The 18,872-nt window shown below is 64.8% G+C and overlaps 1 protein-coding gene and 1 long non-coding RNA gene across 2 annotated transcripts; both read right to left on the bottom strand.

The window, feature by feature from the left end:
- Positions 1–397: 397 nt before the first annotated feature.
- On the bottom strand, positions 398–3,519 carry LOC131489537 (uncharacterized). The gene is made up of 2 exons (XR_009250640.1): positions 3,302–3,519; positions 398–2,360 (listed from the first exon to the last, which is right to left on the bottom strand). It is a non-coding gene; the product is annotated as an uncharacterized LOC131489537 (long non-coding RNA).
- A 6,813-nt stretch (positions 3,520–10,332) lies between these two features.
- Positions 10,333–12,618, bottom strand: LOC131489650 (basic salivary proline-rich protein 1-like). Its single transcript, XM_058691637.1, has 4 exons — positions 12,471–12,618; positions 11,793–11,929; positions 10,979–11,134; positions 10,333–10,884 (listed from the first exon to the last, which is right to left on the bottom strand). The coding sequence occupies exons 1-4, from the start codon at positions 12,616–12,618 to the stop codon at positions 10,333–10,335; spliced, it is 993 nt and encodes a 330-aa protein (XP_058547620.1).
- Between the last annotated feature and the right edge of the window lie 6,254 nt (positions 12,619–18,872).

Below are 18,872 nucleotides of genomic sequence, written 5' to 3'. Positions count from 1 at the left end.
CAGGGTTCACTCTGATTGGACTGACTTGGGCTACGTGCCCATCCTTGATCAAACACTGATAGGGAGATGATGACGGTAACAGTGAGAGTTAGCAGTTCTTAGTGTTTATCAAGTGCAAAGGAACCATCTTTCTATCTAGACGTTTGTCACAACAGCCCAATTACATCAATTTTTTTTTAAATTTTTTTTTTCAACGTTTTTTATTTATTTTTGGGACAGAGAGAGACAGAGCATGAACGGGGGAGGGGCAGAGAGAGAGGGAGACACAGAATTGGAAACAGGCTCCAGGCTCCGAGCTGTCAGCACAGAGCCCGACGCGGGGCTCGAACTCACGGACCGCGAGATCGTGACCTGGCTGAAGTCAGCCGCTTAACCGACTGCACCACCCAGGCGCCCCTACATCAATTTTTTTAATCCTCGTTTTCTAAGTGAAGAAACTGGAGCAAATGATTCGAATAACTTGATTCCTCCTCCACACGGGCCTCCAGCCCAGATGTCAGGTAAGAGTGCTGTACCGCCCGGGGGGAGAGTCAGAGGAGCACGTTGGAAACATGAGAGCTAGGACGAGCCCTTGCTGGGGGATCCGTATGTTGGCCTCAGGCTCACCTACTCTAGAGTATCACTTCTCTTGATGTCACGTGATGTGGAGACCGGAGGACTTGGCTCACATAAGGCAGTTGGGGGCGGTGGTAGAATTTTCCTCCAACAGGGCAAACTGGATATGGAGCAGCCCCTTCCCCGTCCCTTGAGCTCCCCCTCGGGATGCCCGCGCCAGAGGAGGAAGTGCTGAGGTGTGGGAGAGCCCCTAGCCAGGCTCCCAGACCGTCCCCCACCTGAGACTCCCACAGGCTGGGCCCAGGCAGAAGCCAGCCCGGGAAACTCCACGGCAGGGTGGGGACGAGGCGAGGAGTGAATTCCGGGGCAGACAGCTGGGCCAAGATGGAGCGTGAGGGTGGTCACCACGAAGAACTTCCCGGCGGGTTACGTACGGAGACGGCACTGTTCTCGCCCCGGCGGGGCCGGAGGCTCAGACTTCTGCTAAACAGGTAGGTGTTCAGCCCTCCTTGGTCATCTGTGCGTCCTGACACTTTTCTAAGGTGGAGAGAGGCTGGCGTCACAAGGAAGGACTTTCGAGGTCCTGACAGCCCGGAAGTGGAGAACACTCAGAGTAGGGGCGTTGTGGCATCAGTCCCCATGGCAAAGGAGACCAAGGCCCCCGGGGGGGGGGACTTATTCAGAGTCTCACTGGGCGGCGGAGGGGGGGTGGGGCGGGGCGTGGATCCAGGATACAGCTCACCTGCACGGATGTTTTTGGAGCCAAAGGGCATTCGTAAGGACTCAGTGAAAAACCCAAGCCCATCAGATGTGAGTGAAAACGGAACGATGTTAGCTAGCACAGGCAACTATGGGAATGTCAGGGAGGCTGGCTTCAGGTATGGCTTAATCCAGAGGTCAGCCCGGGCCAACATGTCTGGATCTCCCTGGCTCTGTGCTCAGCTGTTCCTTCCTGATTGTTTGCACTGACCCGGGGGCATTGCTGGCTTGACTAAGGTTACCTGCCCGTACCTGGGCCATCCAGGTCATGAATGGGGGAGACACAGGCCCCCACTGACTTACCAGACCTGGCTTTGGCCATGGTGAGGGTAGGGCCCCTGAGACTGTACTTACGGGGGGTGGGGGTGCTCCTCAAAGCAGGCTGAGGGGCCTTTAGCAAATGCGGGAGGGAGGCAGCAGGCAGAAAGAGCCCCTGTCCCCCACAAAGAGACTACCGTGCCCCCAACAAACGCAGGGATGGAGCCCCACCTGCCCCTCCCAGGGGAGGCTCCTGGCCGGAGCGGGTTCCCTGCCGCACGCACGCCCTGGGGGCTGGGCCAGCAGCCCGGCCTGGCCGCAGGGGGGTCAGGCTGCCAGACAGCCCCCGCGCCCCGAGCTTTTCCATGGCAACGGCTGCACCAGCCGACCACCGGGTTCAGCAGTCACTTTATGAGCCTCTCAGAGGAGGCCACACCCCACGCCCCGGAGAGGACAGGGGGCGCCAGGCCGGGGGCGTGTCCACGGTGACTCCACGGAGGGCCGGGCAGGGCTGGGACAGGCTGAAGCTCGTTCCTCGCGGACACCTAGGTTCTCCCGGGCGGCCGAGCACGGCTGAGGTCAGGCCTGACGTTTTGCGGGTGGATGACCTCAAGCACTAGCAGTCTGGGTGTTGGGCTCCTCATCTGTAGAACACAAAGAATCACGCCCATGCCCGAGGGTGAGGGACACGGCCAGGTGTGGCGATGGTCGGGCTCCTCCACTGGGCGCCTTGAGGACAGGCAGGAAGATGCGGGCGCCCAGAGACGACTGAAGTCAGGGACTCGGGTCTAAGAGAGGAGGCGTGCTGGGGAGAAGCAAACCAGAGTCCTCCCTTCTTCCTAATTGATCCAACAGATCTCGGTCTCCTCGGGACGGAGCCGGGAGCACCGACCCGGGTGAGTGCAGCTGTGGGTGCCTGAGCGACACCAGGTCACAGGCCGGGGGCAGGGAGGGACTCCTGACGGTTGTCGAAGGTGTGGCACTGCCGGTGGGACCCCTACAGGTTACCGGCAGTGGGCCCGGATTCGTTGTAAAGGCACGTGGCAAACTCTAGGCTGACCACCAAAAATGTTTTCCAAGAGATGTTGTTGATACGCTTGAAAGGGATACCGGTGTGTTTGGGGTGCCGGGGGCCCCAGGGTGGCGCCACCCTGGGGCCGGCACACGAGGGACAGGGCCGTGGACGCTGGAGCAGAGACACGGGAGCAGGGAGGGAAGGACGGGGGGAGGGGGCTGCGGCCGGTCCAGGGAACAAGCACCTTCTGTCTCTGTCCTGCCAGCACTGCCACCAGGGCAGGGGCCCCCGACTCAGCTCGTCAGCTCTGGGGCCGAGCAGGACGGTGAGGCTGGAGGCTGGGGCGTCCAGACGGAAGTTCCAGGACAAGTACAGGCGAATGGCCTGCGCCTGTCCTGAGCCCTCGGGGAGGCTGGACTCTGCAGCTTGTGGGCCTCAGGGAGGCTGGACCTGTCCTTGGAGGCTGTTCTCTGTGGGTCTGGGTCTAGCCCCTGGGGTGTTCAGTTACCGCCCTTGTAACCGCCTTGGGCAGATTGTCTGCCCGCCCCCCCCCCCCCAGCAGCGTTGTGTTCTGTCTCCCACCCCTACCCCCGGGGGGGGGGGGGGAACGATGGTGTGCTCCCCCCCTCCCACCCCGACCCCGCCCTGGGAACGGCGGTGTGCAAACAGCCAGCCCCGAAAATTTAATAAAATTTACGAACCGATGTTACTCACCTGAAAACTCCAATCGCTCTCCATCCACGACGGCCTTGGGCCGACAGACGGCAGGCCCGCTGCCCTGGGCCCCTCCGGGGGCTGTGGGCGGTGCTGGGGCCACTCCTGGCACCAGTGGCTACGGCAGTCGGATCCAAGGGCCTGCGCCGATTCCCGGTCCCAGGTGCCCCTCGGAGGCTGTCAGAGGGTGAATCCAGGGAGCACCTGCCTGCCGCTCCAGCAAGAGCCCCGGGGGGTTGTACACCCTCACAGTTCACATGGGTGGCCTGGGCTGCTTAAGGGCTCCACAGGCTGTGTCCTTCCAGACGCTCTGGGCGCTGTGGCCAGAGAGGGACATCGGTCGGCTCGCGGAGGGGCTTGCAGAGCAAGTGCCGTGCGGCTCCATGCAGGGTGGCCGCGGGGGGATGGGCGCATGGTGGGATCAGGCTGGACCGTAGGGGGCAGAGCTCTGAAGTGCAGGGCACGGTGTTGGGAGCTGAGGGAATGGACCGTGTGAGGTGAGGCGAGTAGAGAGCATGAGTGGATGGTATGTGGGGGGGAGGGTATGGCAGACGTGGAAGGTATGGGTGGACAGCCCAGCGCCCCAGGTGATCTGAGTCAAGGTCAGACCCACGTGTGATGGGGCCCTCAGCCCCTCAGAGGCCCCCTGCCACGTGCTTGGGATCCAGACGAAGCAGAAGCAGGGTGTCCCTGCGGCCTGGGGGGGACCCAATGTCTGCACAGACCTGACGGAATGTGACATCTGGCTCACACCTGTGACAAAAGCTTTTCTGCGGGGGGGGGGGGGGGAGGGGGTTGGGCACGGGCAGAGCGGGTTCAGCCCAGCTCCAGCCTTGCTCTCTGTTGCTGAGACCTGACGGCTTTCCTAGAATCTGGAAGGCCCCCCCAGTTTCTCTCCTACCCTCACATCCAACCAGGCCACTCACTGATCGGTCTGTGCTCCGGGCCAGGGTGGGGACCGGGGACTCACATGGCGAGCACACGGTGTGGGGCCTCCTGATGCCCCAGGGCTGTGCTGGATGCTCACTGGTTGCCCAGACGTGGCTGGAGCCCCTGCCGAAGGCCCGCGTTCTGGGCCCGGGACGCAGCTGCACCAGCTGGCCTGCTGGGTGCCACGTCAGGTGCCACGGAGAGAAATAAGGCGGGAGGGGTAGGGGGCGAGCGTGCAGGGAAGGGCCCGCTGGGAGGCACCTCGCCTGGAGCAGGTGAGGCGGTGAGCTGGGGCGCCTCGTGTCTGCTGCTCTGCGCCGGGACCGTGGTTACCCCGGCGGTCCTAGAACTCAGCCTGCATTGCGGCACAGACTTGCCCAGGCCTCCCACGTGCAGACGGCCGGCCGGCCGGGGGCTGCTGAGTCTCCAGCGTGGAGGGAACCAACTCCTATAAAGAAGCAAAGGCAAGAGGCCCGGGGGGAAGCCGGTGCCCGCCCAGAGGAGAGGCGTGGTCGGAGACCCGTCCTTGACCTGCTGTGCGCATCGGCACCCCCCTCCAGGCAAGGCGCTGGCCTTTGCCGCCGAGCTGGCTGTGGACCAGAGGACAGACGCGCGGGAAGGCCTTAAGGGTTTCCTATTGGCCTAAGCCACCCGGAAGGACTGGCCAGTTCTCAAGCCGGGGCGCGGGGGGAGAGGCGGGTTTGGGGTGCTACGTTTGTGTCCTGGGGCCACAGTAACAAAGCGCCACCAGCCGCGTGGCTTCAAACAAGAGACATGTCGTGTCTCAGTTCTGGAGGCCAGACGTCCGAGATCAATGTGTCCTCAGGGCCGGGCTCCCTCTGGAGAGCCCCGGGGAGGGCCCTTCTTGCCCCGTCCAACTTCTGTCGTGTCCCCGGGTCTCTGACCTGCGCCCAGCTCAGCTTCCTCTTCCATGCAGCCCTGTGGCCCCCCCGACCCCCACCTCCCGAGGGATCACAGGCTCTGGAGTGTGTCTGTGGTGTGGCTGTCCCCAGGTTTGAATAGAAGGGTTAAGGCCACCTCCGCCCCCACATGGACTTTGTTCAGGAGGAAATGTCTAACACCACGTGGTCACTGGAGTAACAGTGACAGCCTCTGCGGCTCGTGCACTCTGGGCGCCTTATCCAGTTACCTCCCTGGGGCGCGAGACCACCGAGGAGGCGTCACCGTGCCCGGCTTCCCGTGAAAGCGGACGGTCGGAGCCCGGATCACTCAGCTGGAAGTCATGCTGCTGAGGTTCAGCGGCCCGTGCTCCCCCTTCCAGGCCATTCTGCACGAAGACGGAACAGCAGCCAGAGCGGCACTTGGCAGAGGCCGCGGGCTCTGAGGGCGGGGGCAGGAGGCCAGCCGCCCTGGGTCGCATCGACTGTGGCTTCCAGCCACACCAGCTGTGGCGTGAGGAGAGGGCAGCGTCACTTGCTCTGCCCGCGACGGGGCTTGTCTACACGGACGTGAGGAGGCCTGGGCACCACAGCCGCCTGAGGCCAGGTCACCTGCTCATCCCTGCATCCGCTCGTGAGCGAGGGTGACGGTGCGTGTGCTGTGGGTCAGGCCCTGTTCTGGGCGCTGGTAACCAGCAGAGGCCAAGACGTGAGGGGCCCTGCCCGGCGTGGGGCTTTCACAGGCGGCCTCTGGAGCGACTGTCTCCAAGAATGTCCAACCGGACACATCAGAGGGAGACACAGGGCCCCCTGCTGAGGGTTCGCAAGGCCAGGGACACTGCAGCCTCTGTGGGAGACGCGATGGGGCCAGGCGGGGCTGGGGTGTGGGCCCCCGGGAGCTCCTTCACCTGGGCACCCGGGGGCTGGGAGTGAGAGAGGAAGGCGAGGCTGAGGGCAGACGGGAGGGGCTGGGGAGCACAGGCTGCAGGGGACAGTCCGGTGGCCTGGATTCTGCCCGCTGGTGGGGCCCCAGCCGGCCGGGCAAGAGCTTAGCTGCCCTCACGCTGCAGACTTTCAACATCCGTTCCGGTTCCACTGAACGGCGGGGTGGGGGGGTGGGGGGGCGGGAGAGTTTTATTTTTTCCCAACACTTCGTCATGAAAGCTTTCAAACACAGAAGCTGAAGGAACGTCCGGGGCAGATCGGCGTGCCCGCCACCCCCCCACCCCTCCCTCCGGGCAGCCGGGACAGGCGGCCCAGACAAGTGTCCACAGCCCCGGGGGCGAAGAGCCCAGGAGTTTCCCCTCCGGGGCCGGAAGCTGAGATCCTGGTGTCACAGGCCGCTGCCCCCCCCCCCCCCCCCCCGGCTGCTGGTGTCCTTGTCCCATGGCTGCGGCCCACCTCTGCCTCGACGTCAGGTGCCCTCTGCCTCTGTGTCCCTGGATTTGGGGCCCACCCTCATCTGGGCTCATAACATAATTGCATCACAAAGACCCTTTTTCCAGATGAAGTCCATGCGCCCCATGGACACCTCTTTTGGGGCCACCAAACGGTCAGCAAGGGCTGGGCCCGGGGGGCGGGGCCCTTACCCACGAGTAATGACTCACTAAACACCGAGCCTGCCGGGGGGTGCTGGTGCATGCCAGGCTTTAGGTGCACGCTGGCCACCGCTGCAAATCAAGACGTGGGTCTTAGGAAGTGCAGGGGGTAGGCTGAGGGCTGCGGATGTCGGGGCGACCCGGTGCTTGCCTTGCTCCTCGGCACCGCTCATTTCCGAGCACACACATACGCGGACGATGAAGGTAATTAAACGAGATGAAAATTTAACTTAAAGCCTGACCTACAAACAAGAGAGGCCTGGTGTCCCCGAAAGTCAGTCCTGGGGGGCGGCTGGGGGCAGGTGCAGGAGGCGCTGAGGAGGCGGTTCCCTGTGGCGGGGCTCCCCGGGTTTGCTGTGTGGGGCGCTGGGCCCCAGAAGGGCCGGGATTGAGGGCTGGCTCTGCCTTTGCCTCCCCGATTCCTTCTCGTCCCAGCCGCTACCTCTGACCAGGGGGTGCCAGGCGGCTCCCCAGCTCTCTGAACAGACACGGCCTTGTATGTCCCTGAGCGGTGAGGGCGAACCTTGGGCCTGGGCTGTCCACGTGCCCCCCACCCCCACCCCAGCAGAGCCAGCAGGGCTCTTGGCTGGGGAGACAAGGCTGGGGACACAGAGAAAACCAAGGGAGGTTCCCGTGTCCACGAGGGCACAGGGCATGGAGCCCACGGACCACTGGGACACGGGCCTCAGGCGACGTTCTCACCTGAAATGATGCTCCAGGGCACAGAGAGAGGGAGCAGTCACCGTCCCTGCTGCCTACCTAATCTGCACGGACTTGTGGCTCAGAGCGGCACGTCCGGGGTCAGACGTCCGAGGCCCACGCGTGGGCCGGGCTGGTCCCTCTGGAGGCTCTGGGGGGAGCGCACCCCCCGCCCCGTGTGCTTTCTGGAGCCTGCCCTCATCCTCGGCTCTGCGTCACCCCAGCCTCTGCTGCGGCCTCGACCCCTTCCGGGCCTCACCCTCCCACCTCCGACGGTAAGGGCCCTTTGGGTGACTGGGCCCCTTCCCCGGTCATCCAGGACAGTCTCCCACTGAGGAACCTTAGTTTAACAATCTCTTCAAAGGCCCTTTGCCTGACAATCTGACGTATTCACATTATAAGCACACAGAGCAGGACCTGGTGTCCCTGGGACTCTTCTGCCCACCACACCTGAGTGACACAGAGCCTCACTGGATATTGAAACATGTGCATTTTAGGGGCGCTTGGGTGGCTCAGTCGGTTGAGCGTCCGACTTCGGCTCAGGCCACGATCTCGCGGTCCGTGAGTTCGAGCCCCACGTCGGGCTCTGTGCTGACAGCTCGGAGCCTGGAGCCTGCTTCCGATTCTGTGTCTCCCTCTCTCTCTGCCCCTCCCCTGCTCATGCTCTGTCTTTCTCGGTCTCAAAAGTAAATAAAGCCATTTTTAAAAAAAAGAAAAAAGACCACGTGCATTTTAGCAGTATGTTTGGCAGACTTTCGACGTGTTCTGGGATGAGCTGCAGCCGCTGAGGCCGGTGGGAGGGAGGCGTGGCCCCGCCCTGTGCCAATCATGAAGGCGGTGGGGGGGGGGGGTCCCCCAGAGAGAGACCCAAGGGCCGTGCCAACAACGTCGTGTCCCACCTTGAGGACAGGTGGCGCCGTGCTGCGCGTGGCCTCGGATGAGTTACGGACCACTCTGTGTCCCCGATTCCTCACCAGGAACAGTCTGCCTCGGAAGGGGAGCGAGGGCTGAGGCAGGGTGACACCGGCACGGCAGGTGCACCTCCAGACACGCCGACAGAGCTCCCCCACCCATGTGCTCTCCTCCCGTCCGCGTGCAGTGGAACCTGGCGGGCTCGTGCCCTGGCCGGAGCAGCCCCTCGAAGTCTCCTCTCCTAGGACATCCACGCTCAGGGCCAGCCACCCTGCTGAGAGGAAGCCCCGGCAGCCCACGTGGGGAGAGGCCACGGGGGTGGGGGGAGGAACCAAGCCCTCGGCCCCCGGCCACTCACCGCGGACGTGCACCCTCAGCCTGGCCAAGCTCCTCTGGTGACCGAGTCCCGGGCAGAGACGTGCGGGTTCACGAGCGAAAGAAATGAGCGTAGCGGACTGAGCCGCCGAGTTTCGGGGTGGCTGGTCTAGCGGCGGCAGAAAAGCGACGCACCACGACGCACCGAGCACGGTGTGAGCACGAGGTCAGTGCTCGCAAACGTTGGCCGCTCTGGTCGGGAGGCCCGGGGTCACTACCGTCCCAGGGGTCCCGTGACACCACACGACGCTTCCTGGAGGCGGGAGCAAGCGCCACCTGCCGCCAGCGTCCTGGGGGTCCTGGACTGGGCGAAGGCGTGCAGAGGCACCTCCAACACGCGGAACCGGGGGGGGGGGGGGGGGGGGGGTTCGAGGGACGTTGTCTTCCCGGCGCCTCGTGTCCGACTTCCTTGGGGCGCCGTGTCTCCCTTCTGCGATGGTCCACTCTCCCGGGCCCCCCGCCCCCCAGGGCCCTCGGATGGAGGGGAGAAGGGCTTCCTGTGGCCCCCGCCTCTGCAGCAGAGCCCCGCACGGCCCTGGGCCTGTGGATGGCGTGGACACCTGCCGGCACGTCAGATCGGTGCAGGGGTCTCTCCGGGGGTGACCGTGCCGCCAGGGACACTTTGGTTTTCACATCAGGCGTCTTTCTCCCCCTCCGGGCTCCTCTGCCTCCCCGAGAGGCCTCTCGCGAAGACAGTGGGCCCACCCGCTCATCCGGGATAATCCTATTTTAAGGTCAGCTGATTATCGGCTTTAATTCCATCTGCAGCCTTAATCCCCCTGCCGTGTAACCTAATATATTCATAAATTCTGGGATCAGTGTGGCAGCCAGGCCTCGGCTTAACTTGATCACATCGGCAGAGACTTCTTCCAAATAAGGTTGCATTCAGGTGCTGGGGGTGAGGGCTTGGGCACATTGTTTTGGGGGCTGTCCGCCCCCCGACGAGAGCTTAGGTGAGCGTGTGACACGCCGTGAGCTCTGTGCGCTGGGTGGCGCGGCGGGGCACGCGCAGGGGCCTGGGGCCAGCCTCCTCACCCTCCGAGAGCCACCTCACCTGTCTCTGGTGTCTCTGCACGGACCTGGAAGGAAGCCTCCCAGCATGACAGCTGTAAGCCTGACCTGGCTGCCAGCTCACAGCCGTCGAGGGGCCCCTCCTGCCCCCGCCGTCTCTTGCTCTCCAGCCCGCTAACCCGATGGCTTCTGCAGCAGCCGCCTCTGGGCTCCCCAAGGACAGGAGGGTTGTTGAGGGCCCTGAGATCTGGGCCAGGAGCTCATGTGGCATCCCTCCCCACGTCCTAATGGTCAAGGCTGGACACAAGGCGGGCCCTGATCTGGGCTGGGGCACGTGGACCCCAGCTGACGGGGAGACGGCAAAGTTGCACCAGGAGGGGCCTGAGCGCAGGGGACAGCGGGGCCTGGCGGGCCTCGCCTCGCCCCACACCCAGCAGGGCATGCGTGTGGGCCCTTGCTCTGAACTTCAGGAAGCTGTGCTCCTGGCTGACCTCATAGCCCACCCCGTCTGCTGGGTGTGCACCTGCACACGCGTGCTCACACACTCACACACAGACCCAGGATTTTCCTTATAAAGCTGTAACCCTAAGACTTCAAACACCCATGTTTATTCCAAATACAGGGCTCTCCTGCCCAGGCCATCTGCCTGCATGCTGGTGTAATGCTCAGGGCAGCAAGTCTTCAGCAACCCTCTTGGTGCCCCCTTCATGCCTGGCCCCTGGGGATCCCTGGTCTCTGCATAGGGCCCCTGGGCATCCCTGGTCTTCTCAGGGGGCCCCTGGACACCCCTGGTCTCTGCCGGGGGCCCCTGGGCATCCCGGGGTCTCTGCATAGGGCCCCTGGGCATCCCTGGTCTTCTCAGGGGGCCCCTGGACACCCCTGGTCTCCGCCAGGGGGCCCTGGGCATCCCGGGTCTCTGCTGGGGGCCCTGGACACCCCTGGTCTCTGCCGGGGCCCCCTGGACACCCCTGGTCTCCGCCGGGGGCCCCTGGGCATCCCGGGTCTCTGCCGGGGGCCCCTGGACACCCCTGGTCTCCGCCGGGGGCCCCTGGGCATCCCGGGTCTCTGCCGGGGGCCCCTGGACACCCCTGGTCTCCGCCGGGGGGCCCTGGGCATCCCGGGTCTCTGCCGGGGCCCCTGGGCACCCCTGGTCTCTTCCCTGTGGCCTTGGAGCAGAGAGAAAGCAGGGCCCTACACCAGTCAGCAGCTCTCCTGTCTGAGCAGCCCCAGGCCCCTGGAGACCCCTGCCCCACCTGCTCCCCGAGGCAGCGCTGCCCAGACCCCTGTCTCCCACCACCTGCCTCTGCTGTCACGAAGGGGCCAGGGTCTCTGGCTTCCCTGGGGACCCTCCCGGGACGCTGGCCGCCCATCTGCAGCCAGCGCTCTCCTGGCCCCACGGACACCTGTATCTGTGGGGAGGAGCCCTGGGTAGCCTCAGCCCTCTCCCACTGTCTCTGTGAAGCTGGGCTTTCCAGACCTGCTTCCGCCTCGGGCTCCTCACCCCTGTCCCTCAGAGAAGGGCAAATGCCTTCAGGGGCAGGCAGGGGTGAGGAGGGGGCTCCCGGGCAGTGGGAAGGAAGCAGAGATCGGAGGTGGGTCGTGGGTCCCGTGCGGATCTGCGGGCCCGGCCAAGCGGGGGGGTCCAAGGAGCAGGCAGCTCTGGGGACCCCTTCACACCACACACCGTCTCCCAGAAGAAAAGCCGCAGTCCTCAGGAACGTCTCTGGAGGCCCGCCCCCGGGCCCCAGGCCCCCACGCTGTGGGCCAGACGTCTCCTTAACCCTCCCCACGCAGGCCAAGGATGGGGGCCCCTGACCACCGGGGCTGGGCGCCCGCTCGCCCTCACCGGGGCCGCTGCCGGCAGGCTGGGGGCAGGGCCAGGCCGGGTGGGGCGCCCCCACGCCTGGCCGTCCAGGGCCCGTGGCGAACCGGCCCCGGGTCTCCCTGGCTTCACCAAATCCCCCTTTGGGGGAGTAACAGGGCCTGCTCAGCTCAGCCCCACTCACTGCAGATGAATGCACTTCCTGAGTCACCGCGGGGATTCCGGGACTCAGTTCCCTGCCCGACCTCTTGCTGCTGGCTGGTGAGAGGCCGGTGGGTCAGGAACCTGGCTGCTGGGGCCAGCCCTCCCTGGAGCCCCCAGCCCTCCACACAGGACCCCGAGACGTCGGTGGGGCACACGGTTGGCCCCGCCGTGCCAGGATCTGGGCCCACAAGAGATGAGCAAGACGGGGCCTCGTGGCCCGGAGGAGCCAAGCTGTGTGGTGGCTGGTGCCTCCTTAGGGGCCTGAGGAGAGCCAGGAGGACTGGCCTGCGAGGCTTCAGGGGTGAGCAGGGGAGGTGACCCGGGAAGGATTCCTGGGGGAGGGGCCGTGTTAGGACTGGGGGCTGAGGAGCAGCCTGAGGCCAGGGGCCGGAAGTGGGTCTTCGCAGATGCCCGTTAAGATGAGGTCGTATGGGATCAGGGTGGGCCCTGAATCCAGGCACCGGGGTCTTTGTAAGGGGAGGAGGGACACAACGAGGCTGCGAGAAGAGGGCCCTCCGGAGTCCCCAGACGGTTAACGAGCCCACAGGTGAAAACTTAAGTGAGTCAGGGCGCCTTCCGTGGAGACAACAAGCAGGTGTCCGTGCCGTGGAAGAGTGTGCCGTGTAGCTCTCGTGGAGGGAGTGGCTGGGGGTGACCCCTCAGAGGCGGCGCTGGGGACCCCGAGCCCGGGCCTCGGTCCCTCCCTCCATGCTCCGCACTTGCTCCCCGAGGGCCGCAGTAGCTGGGGGGCTGCAGCCCTGGAAACCTTTTCCAGGGACCCGAGGGTCTCGGGGAGGGGATGGAGGGACCAGTGGCCGTGGACATCTTGTCTGGGGACCCCCGGGCCTGACCTCCAAAGCCGTCCATCTGTCCTCCATGTGCCTTGGGCTGCCCAGGTGGCCCTGCCTGGCCTCCGCCTGTCCCTGGGGGTCAGCGTGCTCAGTGGCCGAGCGCCCCGTGGATGATCCCACCCTGCTCCCTGCCTTCACTGATGTCACAGGGTCACCTGGTGGGGGAGGGGCGTGTGTGCAGCGGCCCCTAGGCTCCCCCTGCCACGTTCGTTCCCCTCCCACTACCCTGGCCCGTGGCTTTCTCAGTCCCTCCCATTTAAGAGCATGTTCAGGCTGCGTGCTGTAGAAAATCAATGAAATCCTGGAGAAACCCCCAGAGACCACACACTGGGAAATGCTCTCTATTCAGACACTTGGAGACCAGGGAGCGGATGTGGTCCTGGGGCCAGGAGGGGTAGGGGCAGGCCCCAGAGCCTCCCGGGGAGGGGTGGCCATGGCCCTGCAGGCTGGCCCCAGGGCGAGGTCAGGATGCCTCCCTGCCCTGGCTGCCCACCCCCCAGGTTCACCCTCCTCCCCTCTGGCCCCAGGGCGAGGTCAGGATGTCACACACCCCCCCCCCCCCCCGCCCCTCCCAGTCTCACTCTCCTCCCCACTGGCCTCTGGGGGGTGGGAGGGACACAGGCCTTGGGGGCTGGGCTCCCAGGGGCAATGAGGCCTGGCCCAACTCCTGGGGGCCTCCCCCCGGGGTGGTCTGATTACCCCTGCACTGCAGGCCTTCGGTACCCTCCCTGCCAGGAGGTGTCCACGCAGTGGGGTGGGGGTTCAGAACCTCTTACATCAGCCCATTCAGGTGGCCTGCTTTGAAAACCCAGCCTTCCTGGTGGCTAGTTGTCCCTCCTGGGGGGTACTGGTGCTGCTCCAAGCTGGGTAGACGCAGGTCGTGTGTACTTTGGGCGTCTTGCCCGGTGTTTGATCGATGCGTGCTCAGCAGCGGACGCCGCGAGGGAGCCTCGTGGCCTCTGACGCCAGGCTCCGCTGCTCCCACACAGGCCGGTCTGCCTTCCTGGCCACCTCTGCCCTCTGGGGCCAGCAGCGTGTGGTGGATGCCAGGGTGCCGGAACATCACCAGGGCAGATGGGGCACCCCACGTCCAGCGGGGCCCCTGAGCAGCTGGGCCAGCGGGTTCAGGCGTCTCCAGGAGGAGATCAGTCCCTCTGGGGCTCTGGCGGACCGTACTTGTCCTGGGGGGTTTAGGACAAGAGGAGCGTTTATTGGCTGTTTCTAGGGCCTGTGGCTCTGGGTGGTGGGTGGGCCGGCTGCATGGGCACCTGCAGGGAGACCCAGTCTGTGCCCTTCTGTGCACTGTGGCTGTGAGACAGGAGTGTGATGGCTGGGGACTCGGTGAGCGTTCGAGGACCCTGTGTGGGAGCCACCGCTGGGATCCCACGTCAGTCTGGAGCCTCTGGGGTTCAGAGGGAGCTGGTACCACAGGCAGAGGGCACCCTGTCTGGGGATGGGCAGGGGATGGGGGGCACTGAGCATGTCGGTGGGCACGCAGGGGGGGACTGGCAGGGCACGGGGGGGCATTGAGGGTGTTGGTGGGCATTCAGGGGGCACGGTTCAGTGACAGGACTCACCACCCCCTGCTGTGCCTCCCAGTGTGCAGGGCCATCCTGACAGCCACCCGGCAGGCTCCAGGGTCCGCTGGGGACAACCGCGCAGCAGCTTTGACCGGGGCCCTCATGGGCTGGGGGGCCGTATCTTGCTGTCTTCTCCCGACCCGCCTCCCTCCCTAGGAGCAGCTGTCTACGGCCTCAGATCCTGACCCACCAGACACGGGCCAGCCCCTGGGACAGCCCGAAGTCCCGTGCGTGGCTCACACATCAGTGCCCGGCCCGGTATGGGTCAGCGGCCAAGGGGTGCCCGGACGACAAGACTGAGCCGGGATGCCAGCCAGGACTTCTGCAGACCCCCGGTGATGGGGTGCGGGCTTGTCACCTGCTGAGCCCTCCACCTCTCCAGCTCCTCACACACCCCCCACAAAGCCCACAAATGGCCCTCTGCAGACAGGACAGCAGCACAGAGCCTGGGGGATCCCCACCCACGGAGGCAGCCGATTTCGCACCCGAGACAGACAGCGAAGTGAATGCATATTTCACACGAGTCAGAAATGGAGTGGTCCTGGTGACCCCCCCAACTTTGCAGGTGACAGGGAAGGAATTATGCTGTCTCCTCCGCATGTGCACCAGGATCAGGTCAGTGGAGGCACCGAGGTCGCGGGTTTGGGGTCTGCGCTTGCCCTGTTCTGACCCCAGGAGGGCCTGGGGAGTGTCTGGGCTCTGAGGACGCCCTACCCCCACCGTTTCTCCACCGTCAGCGCGGGCAGCAGCAGCCTGTCCCGCAGACCCTTATGGACCAGGAGACGGGACCTCCCTGGTAGAATGGGCAGGAGCAGGGCAGCCCCTGTGTCCCCAACAATGATTAGTGTCACGAGGTGTGGCCAGACGGGGCCTGGAGCAGCCTCCCCGAGCTGGGCTCGCGCTTGCCTGGGCACGTCCCACGGGGCACAGCTCCCAGGTCCCCACTCCCCCGTGTGCAGGGGCAGCCCCCATTGGCCCTATTTCAGGGTCGACGGTGGTGACCCTCCGGCATCCTCTGGGTCCCTCGACACCTGTTTCAAGCACCCGCCTGGATCACGGGTCCCCCTACCACGAATGACCCTCGCCTCCTGTCCCCAGGCTGCACCCCATCGGCCTGGCCTCGGGGCTCCTACTCTGGCTTGCTGCCGCTCCTGTGTCCTGACACCCTGCGTCTGCTTTGCTGAAAATCGGCGACTCTGGTTAAATCCAGGTCTCTTTCTGTTCTTGGCCTCTTTCGGCTGAGTCACTGCAGGGAAACAGGAGTGATGTGCCAACTGGTCTCGCTTTAGGCTCACGGCCACAGAGCTCCAGGCAGCTCTCTGGGCTGCGGGCTGTGTTGGAGGCCGGCTCTCCTCTCCCCTGAACACCCCCCCCCGCCCCCACCCCCCCCCCCCGCCGACTTGAGACCTCGTTTCCTGTTTCACAAGAGCAGACGCTGCTGAAAGAGGGCTTTCCCAGCCCTGCAGCCAACGGCCTTGTGACTTGTGCCCGTGAACCCCAGCCCCTTGGGGGGGATGGGCTGGCAGCAGCTCCGGGAGGCCCTGGCCCACCCACACCCCCTCCAGCTGCTGCGCATTTCCAGGTCGAGGTGCACCTGTGGTCTCCTGCCGCGGCCTCTCCGGGCACAGCCTCCCCTCGCTCACTCCCCTGCAACCACAGGGTCTTGGCACTGCTGTTCCTTGGCTCCATCCTTGATCCAAACCCTGTCTCCGAAGCCACGGGGCCCGAGAGCCCTGCACCGGCACCAGCCTGTCCCGAAGGGGACCTCGCCGTACTTGAATGCTCCCTGGCCGAAGTCGTGACCATTGCAGTGATTTTGTCCCGGGGTTTGTTTTGTGACGAGGTCGATGGGACAAAGGAGTGTGGGCCCAGCCTCCCCGGCACAGGCTCTGCACCACCATCTCCCCTGCCAGACCCTGGCTGGCCGCCCCAACGGGGGCCTGGGCAAGGGCGGAGGGGTCAGGGCAAGGGTCAGGGTCAGGACTGGGGGCTCCCCCTGCAGGGCAGGGTGTCAGCAGGAGGTTGTGACTTAGTGCCGGATTCGGGAACCACACGTGGCCCGGTGCGGAGATTTAATTCCTTAAGGGTCACCCACCCGTTCTGGGTGGTGGTGTGGGTCTGTGGAGAGATGCCTAATCCGACTCCCCCTATTCCTGCCCCAGCCATCAGACTCTCGGGGCACCTGGCGATTGTCCGGTCCCAGGGCTGGCCCACGTTGAAAGGGCTGGGCTCTGGGCGCCCGGGAGGGGCCACGCGGGTCCCACAGAAACCCCCAGGCCTGGGGCTCTCCCTCTCGTCAGCTGGGCACCGGGGGCCTCGCTGTCCTGAGGGTGGAGTGACCGTCCCTGATTCCGCTGCTGCGGAGGGAAAAGCCAGGCCTGTGTGTGAACCTCGCCTGCTGGCTTTCTGTGTCTGATGACGTGACTCCTGGGCCTCGCTGTCCTCAGGGTGGAGGGACCGTCCTCCTGGACCAGCCGATTCCCAGGGGCAGCAGACAGCCTGCCTGAGGGGCTCCCTTGGCGTGCAAACCACCCGGCCCAGGACAGCCTCCGGCCCAGCCTCCTCCACCCTGGCCTCCTGGCCCCGAATGCCCCCCGTGGCCTGGCTGCCCCACCTCTGGGCCCCCGAGGAACACACTCTTCTCGACGGCAGCCGGGCCCTGACCTGCCGGCCTGGCCCAACCTCACATTTCCTATCAAATCTCGCTGTTTGGCAACAGCCCCCAGAGAGCAGCCTGACAATAGGCTCCAAGCTTTGGGGGACCCGTTCCTCCTGTGACTTTCCCTGGACGGGTGTGTGCTTTCCCTGTGGCAGGTCGAGGCACCCTCGGGGACCAGCCGCATGACGCGAAGCACGCCGTTTCGGCGACGCTGGCTGTGAATCACAGGCTCTGTTGCGTGCATTTGAAACGCGTCACAGGGTGTAACGGAACAGCACAGTTCGTGCTTATAATTTCGATTTTTTATTTAGTTAGAACGGCATCAAGTACCGAGTGGAAAACCCTCTGTGAGCAGAAAGGGACGGAGGGAGGAAGGCTGTGGAAGAAAAAAAACCCCTCTCATTTGGTGCCTGTAACGGCACCGTTTCCATGTTTTGAGTTTTGCACCGGGCCCCACAGATTACACGGCCAGTCCACGGCACTGCGTTCGGTGCCCGGTGGGCGTTGCCGTGGTGATGGTGCGGCTTCCGTGTGGGCACTGGGTGCTGTTGCCAATGGCACGGAGTGGGCGGTGCTGAGCAGAGCCGGCGTCTGAGAGGTTTTCAGGGAAAGGACTCGGGAGCACCTCTCGCCTCTGGCCCGTGTGCGTCTGGGCTCACGGCTGTCTTCAGGGGCCGTGGCGAGGTCCCTCTCGCTTCCTGCCGCTGTATCTCCCAGGCTACCAGCAGGAAACAGGCTTCACATAAAGGAATCTCATACACGAAAATTTGCAGGCGTGCGGGCAAGGCTGAGGGACCCCCAGAGACAGGCAAGAGCCGGGAGCCTCACCTCTCCTGAAGCGACAGGCAGGGAGCACTCTTTCCTCCAGCCCCCTGTGGGCTGGGGACCCGGGAGGGGACGCCCACCAAGACCGGGCGGTCAGCACAGGAGCCGGTGGGCAGGGGGGCCGGGAGATGCGGCCGTAAAGCGTTTCCCGAACAGCAAGGTGGCCTAAGGTGGAGAAGGGCTTGGGCAGTAGGGTGGGTCCCATGTTGACCAGTCACACGCCAGCCCATCCAGGAAGGACCCATCCCAGCATCTCTCCACAGCCTGCCGCTTTGGGGGCAAAACCTGGAATACGTCTGGGGAAGATACCCTCAGAAAGTGCTCTCCGAATACCCCAAACACAGCACTGGATCCTATCTGCCTTTGGGGGAGTTGGGCTCACTGCTTGGGAGGAGGGCAGACAGAGGTGCCCCATGACCTCAGGTCAGCTTCCGGGAGTCCCCCGCCCAATGCCTTGCCAGCTTGGAGCTGGGCCCCCACCCTCAGACCTCAGGAAGCCACCCCCCCCCACCCCCCCCACCCCCCCCCCACCCCCCCGCTGGGCTCTCGTGCCACCAGGCTGAGGACTGTTAATCACTCCGTTAATGACTCAGCCCTCAGGGTTCCCCCGGCTCTGCCAGCCCCTCCTCAAGCCAGGACCACAGCTCAGCAGTGTAACACGAAAAATGTGGCAAATCACTATTGTTCACAATGGTAAACCCATCCCGGCAGTGACAGCGCAGGTTATCAAGTTACTCCGAAGGGCAGCACATAGTGGGGAGTGTTTGCTGGTGAACAGGGCTGCTGTCACCGCCATCCGGGGGCTGGGGCAGGACGCAGGGATCTGGAGGCTGCGGACAGGACAAGGGAGCCCTCTGGAAGATGCTGTAACCCGCACGTGCTCCGGAGGGTTCTCTGGAGGGTTCTCTATTTCCTCTCCTTCTCTCCTCCAGCCAGAGCTTCCCCAGAGAGGCGGATGCCTCTGGAGGCGGGGAGGCCAGGGAAGCCTGGGGGGGGGGGGGGGGGGAACCTGTGCAGGGGGACTTGTGGGTTCTGGCAGGCCCTGGGGGCAGCACAGATCAGCCACCCCTCCCCCACCCCGGGAGAAGCCTCCGCCCTGGACTCTGGGAGCCCGCAGGACGGGACCTGCCCCGACCCTGGACCTCGGAAGACCCGCCCCAGGCAGGCCTTCCTCTTGTGCACACGAGCGTGCCCATGTGTGGGTAA

Source organism: Neofelis nebulosa, chromosome 11, assembly GCF_028018385.1.
Source record: "Neofelis nebulosa isolate mNeoNeb1 chromosome 11, mNeoNeb1.pri, whole genome shotgun sequence".
Taxonomy (NCBI): Eukaryota; Metazoa; Chordata; class Mammalia; order Carnivora; family Felidae; genus Neofelis; species Neofelis nebulosa.
Note: the sequence above shows the minus strand (reverse complement) of the source record. Positions and strands in the feature narration are given on the sequence as shown.

Excerpts from the sequence above, each read along its gene's own strand:
- LOC131489650 (XM_058691637.1), bottom strand. The coding sequence starts at position 12,618 with ATGGACGGCTTTGGAGGTCAGGCCCGGGGGTCCCCAGACAAGATGTCC. Across the intron at positions 11,930-12,470 it reads CTGCGGCCCTCGGGGAGCAA|ATCCTGGCACGGCGGGGCCA; the intron begins GTGCGGAGCATG and ends TTGTGGGCCCAG. Across the intron at positions 10,885-10,978 it reads AGCGCTGCCTCGGGGAGCAG|GGAAGAGACCAGGGGTGCCC; the intron begins GTGGGGCAGGGG and ends CCAAGGCCACAG.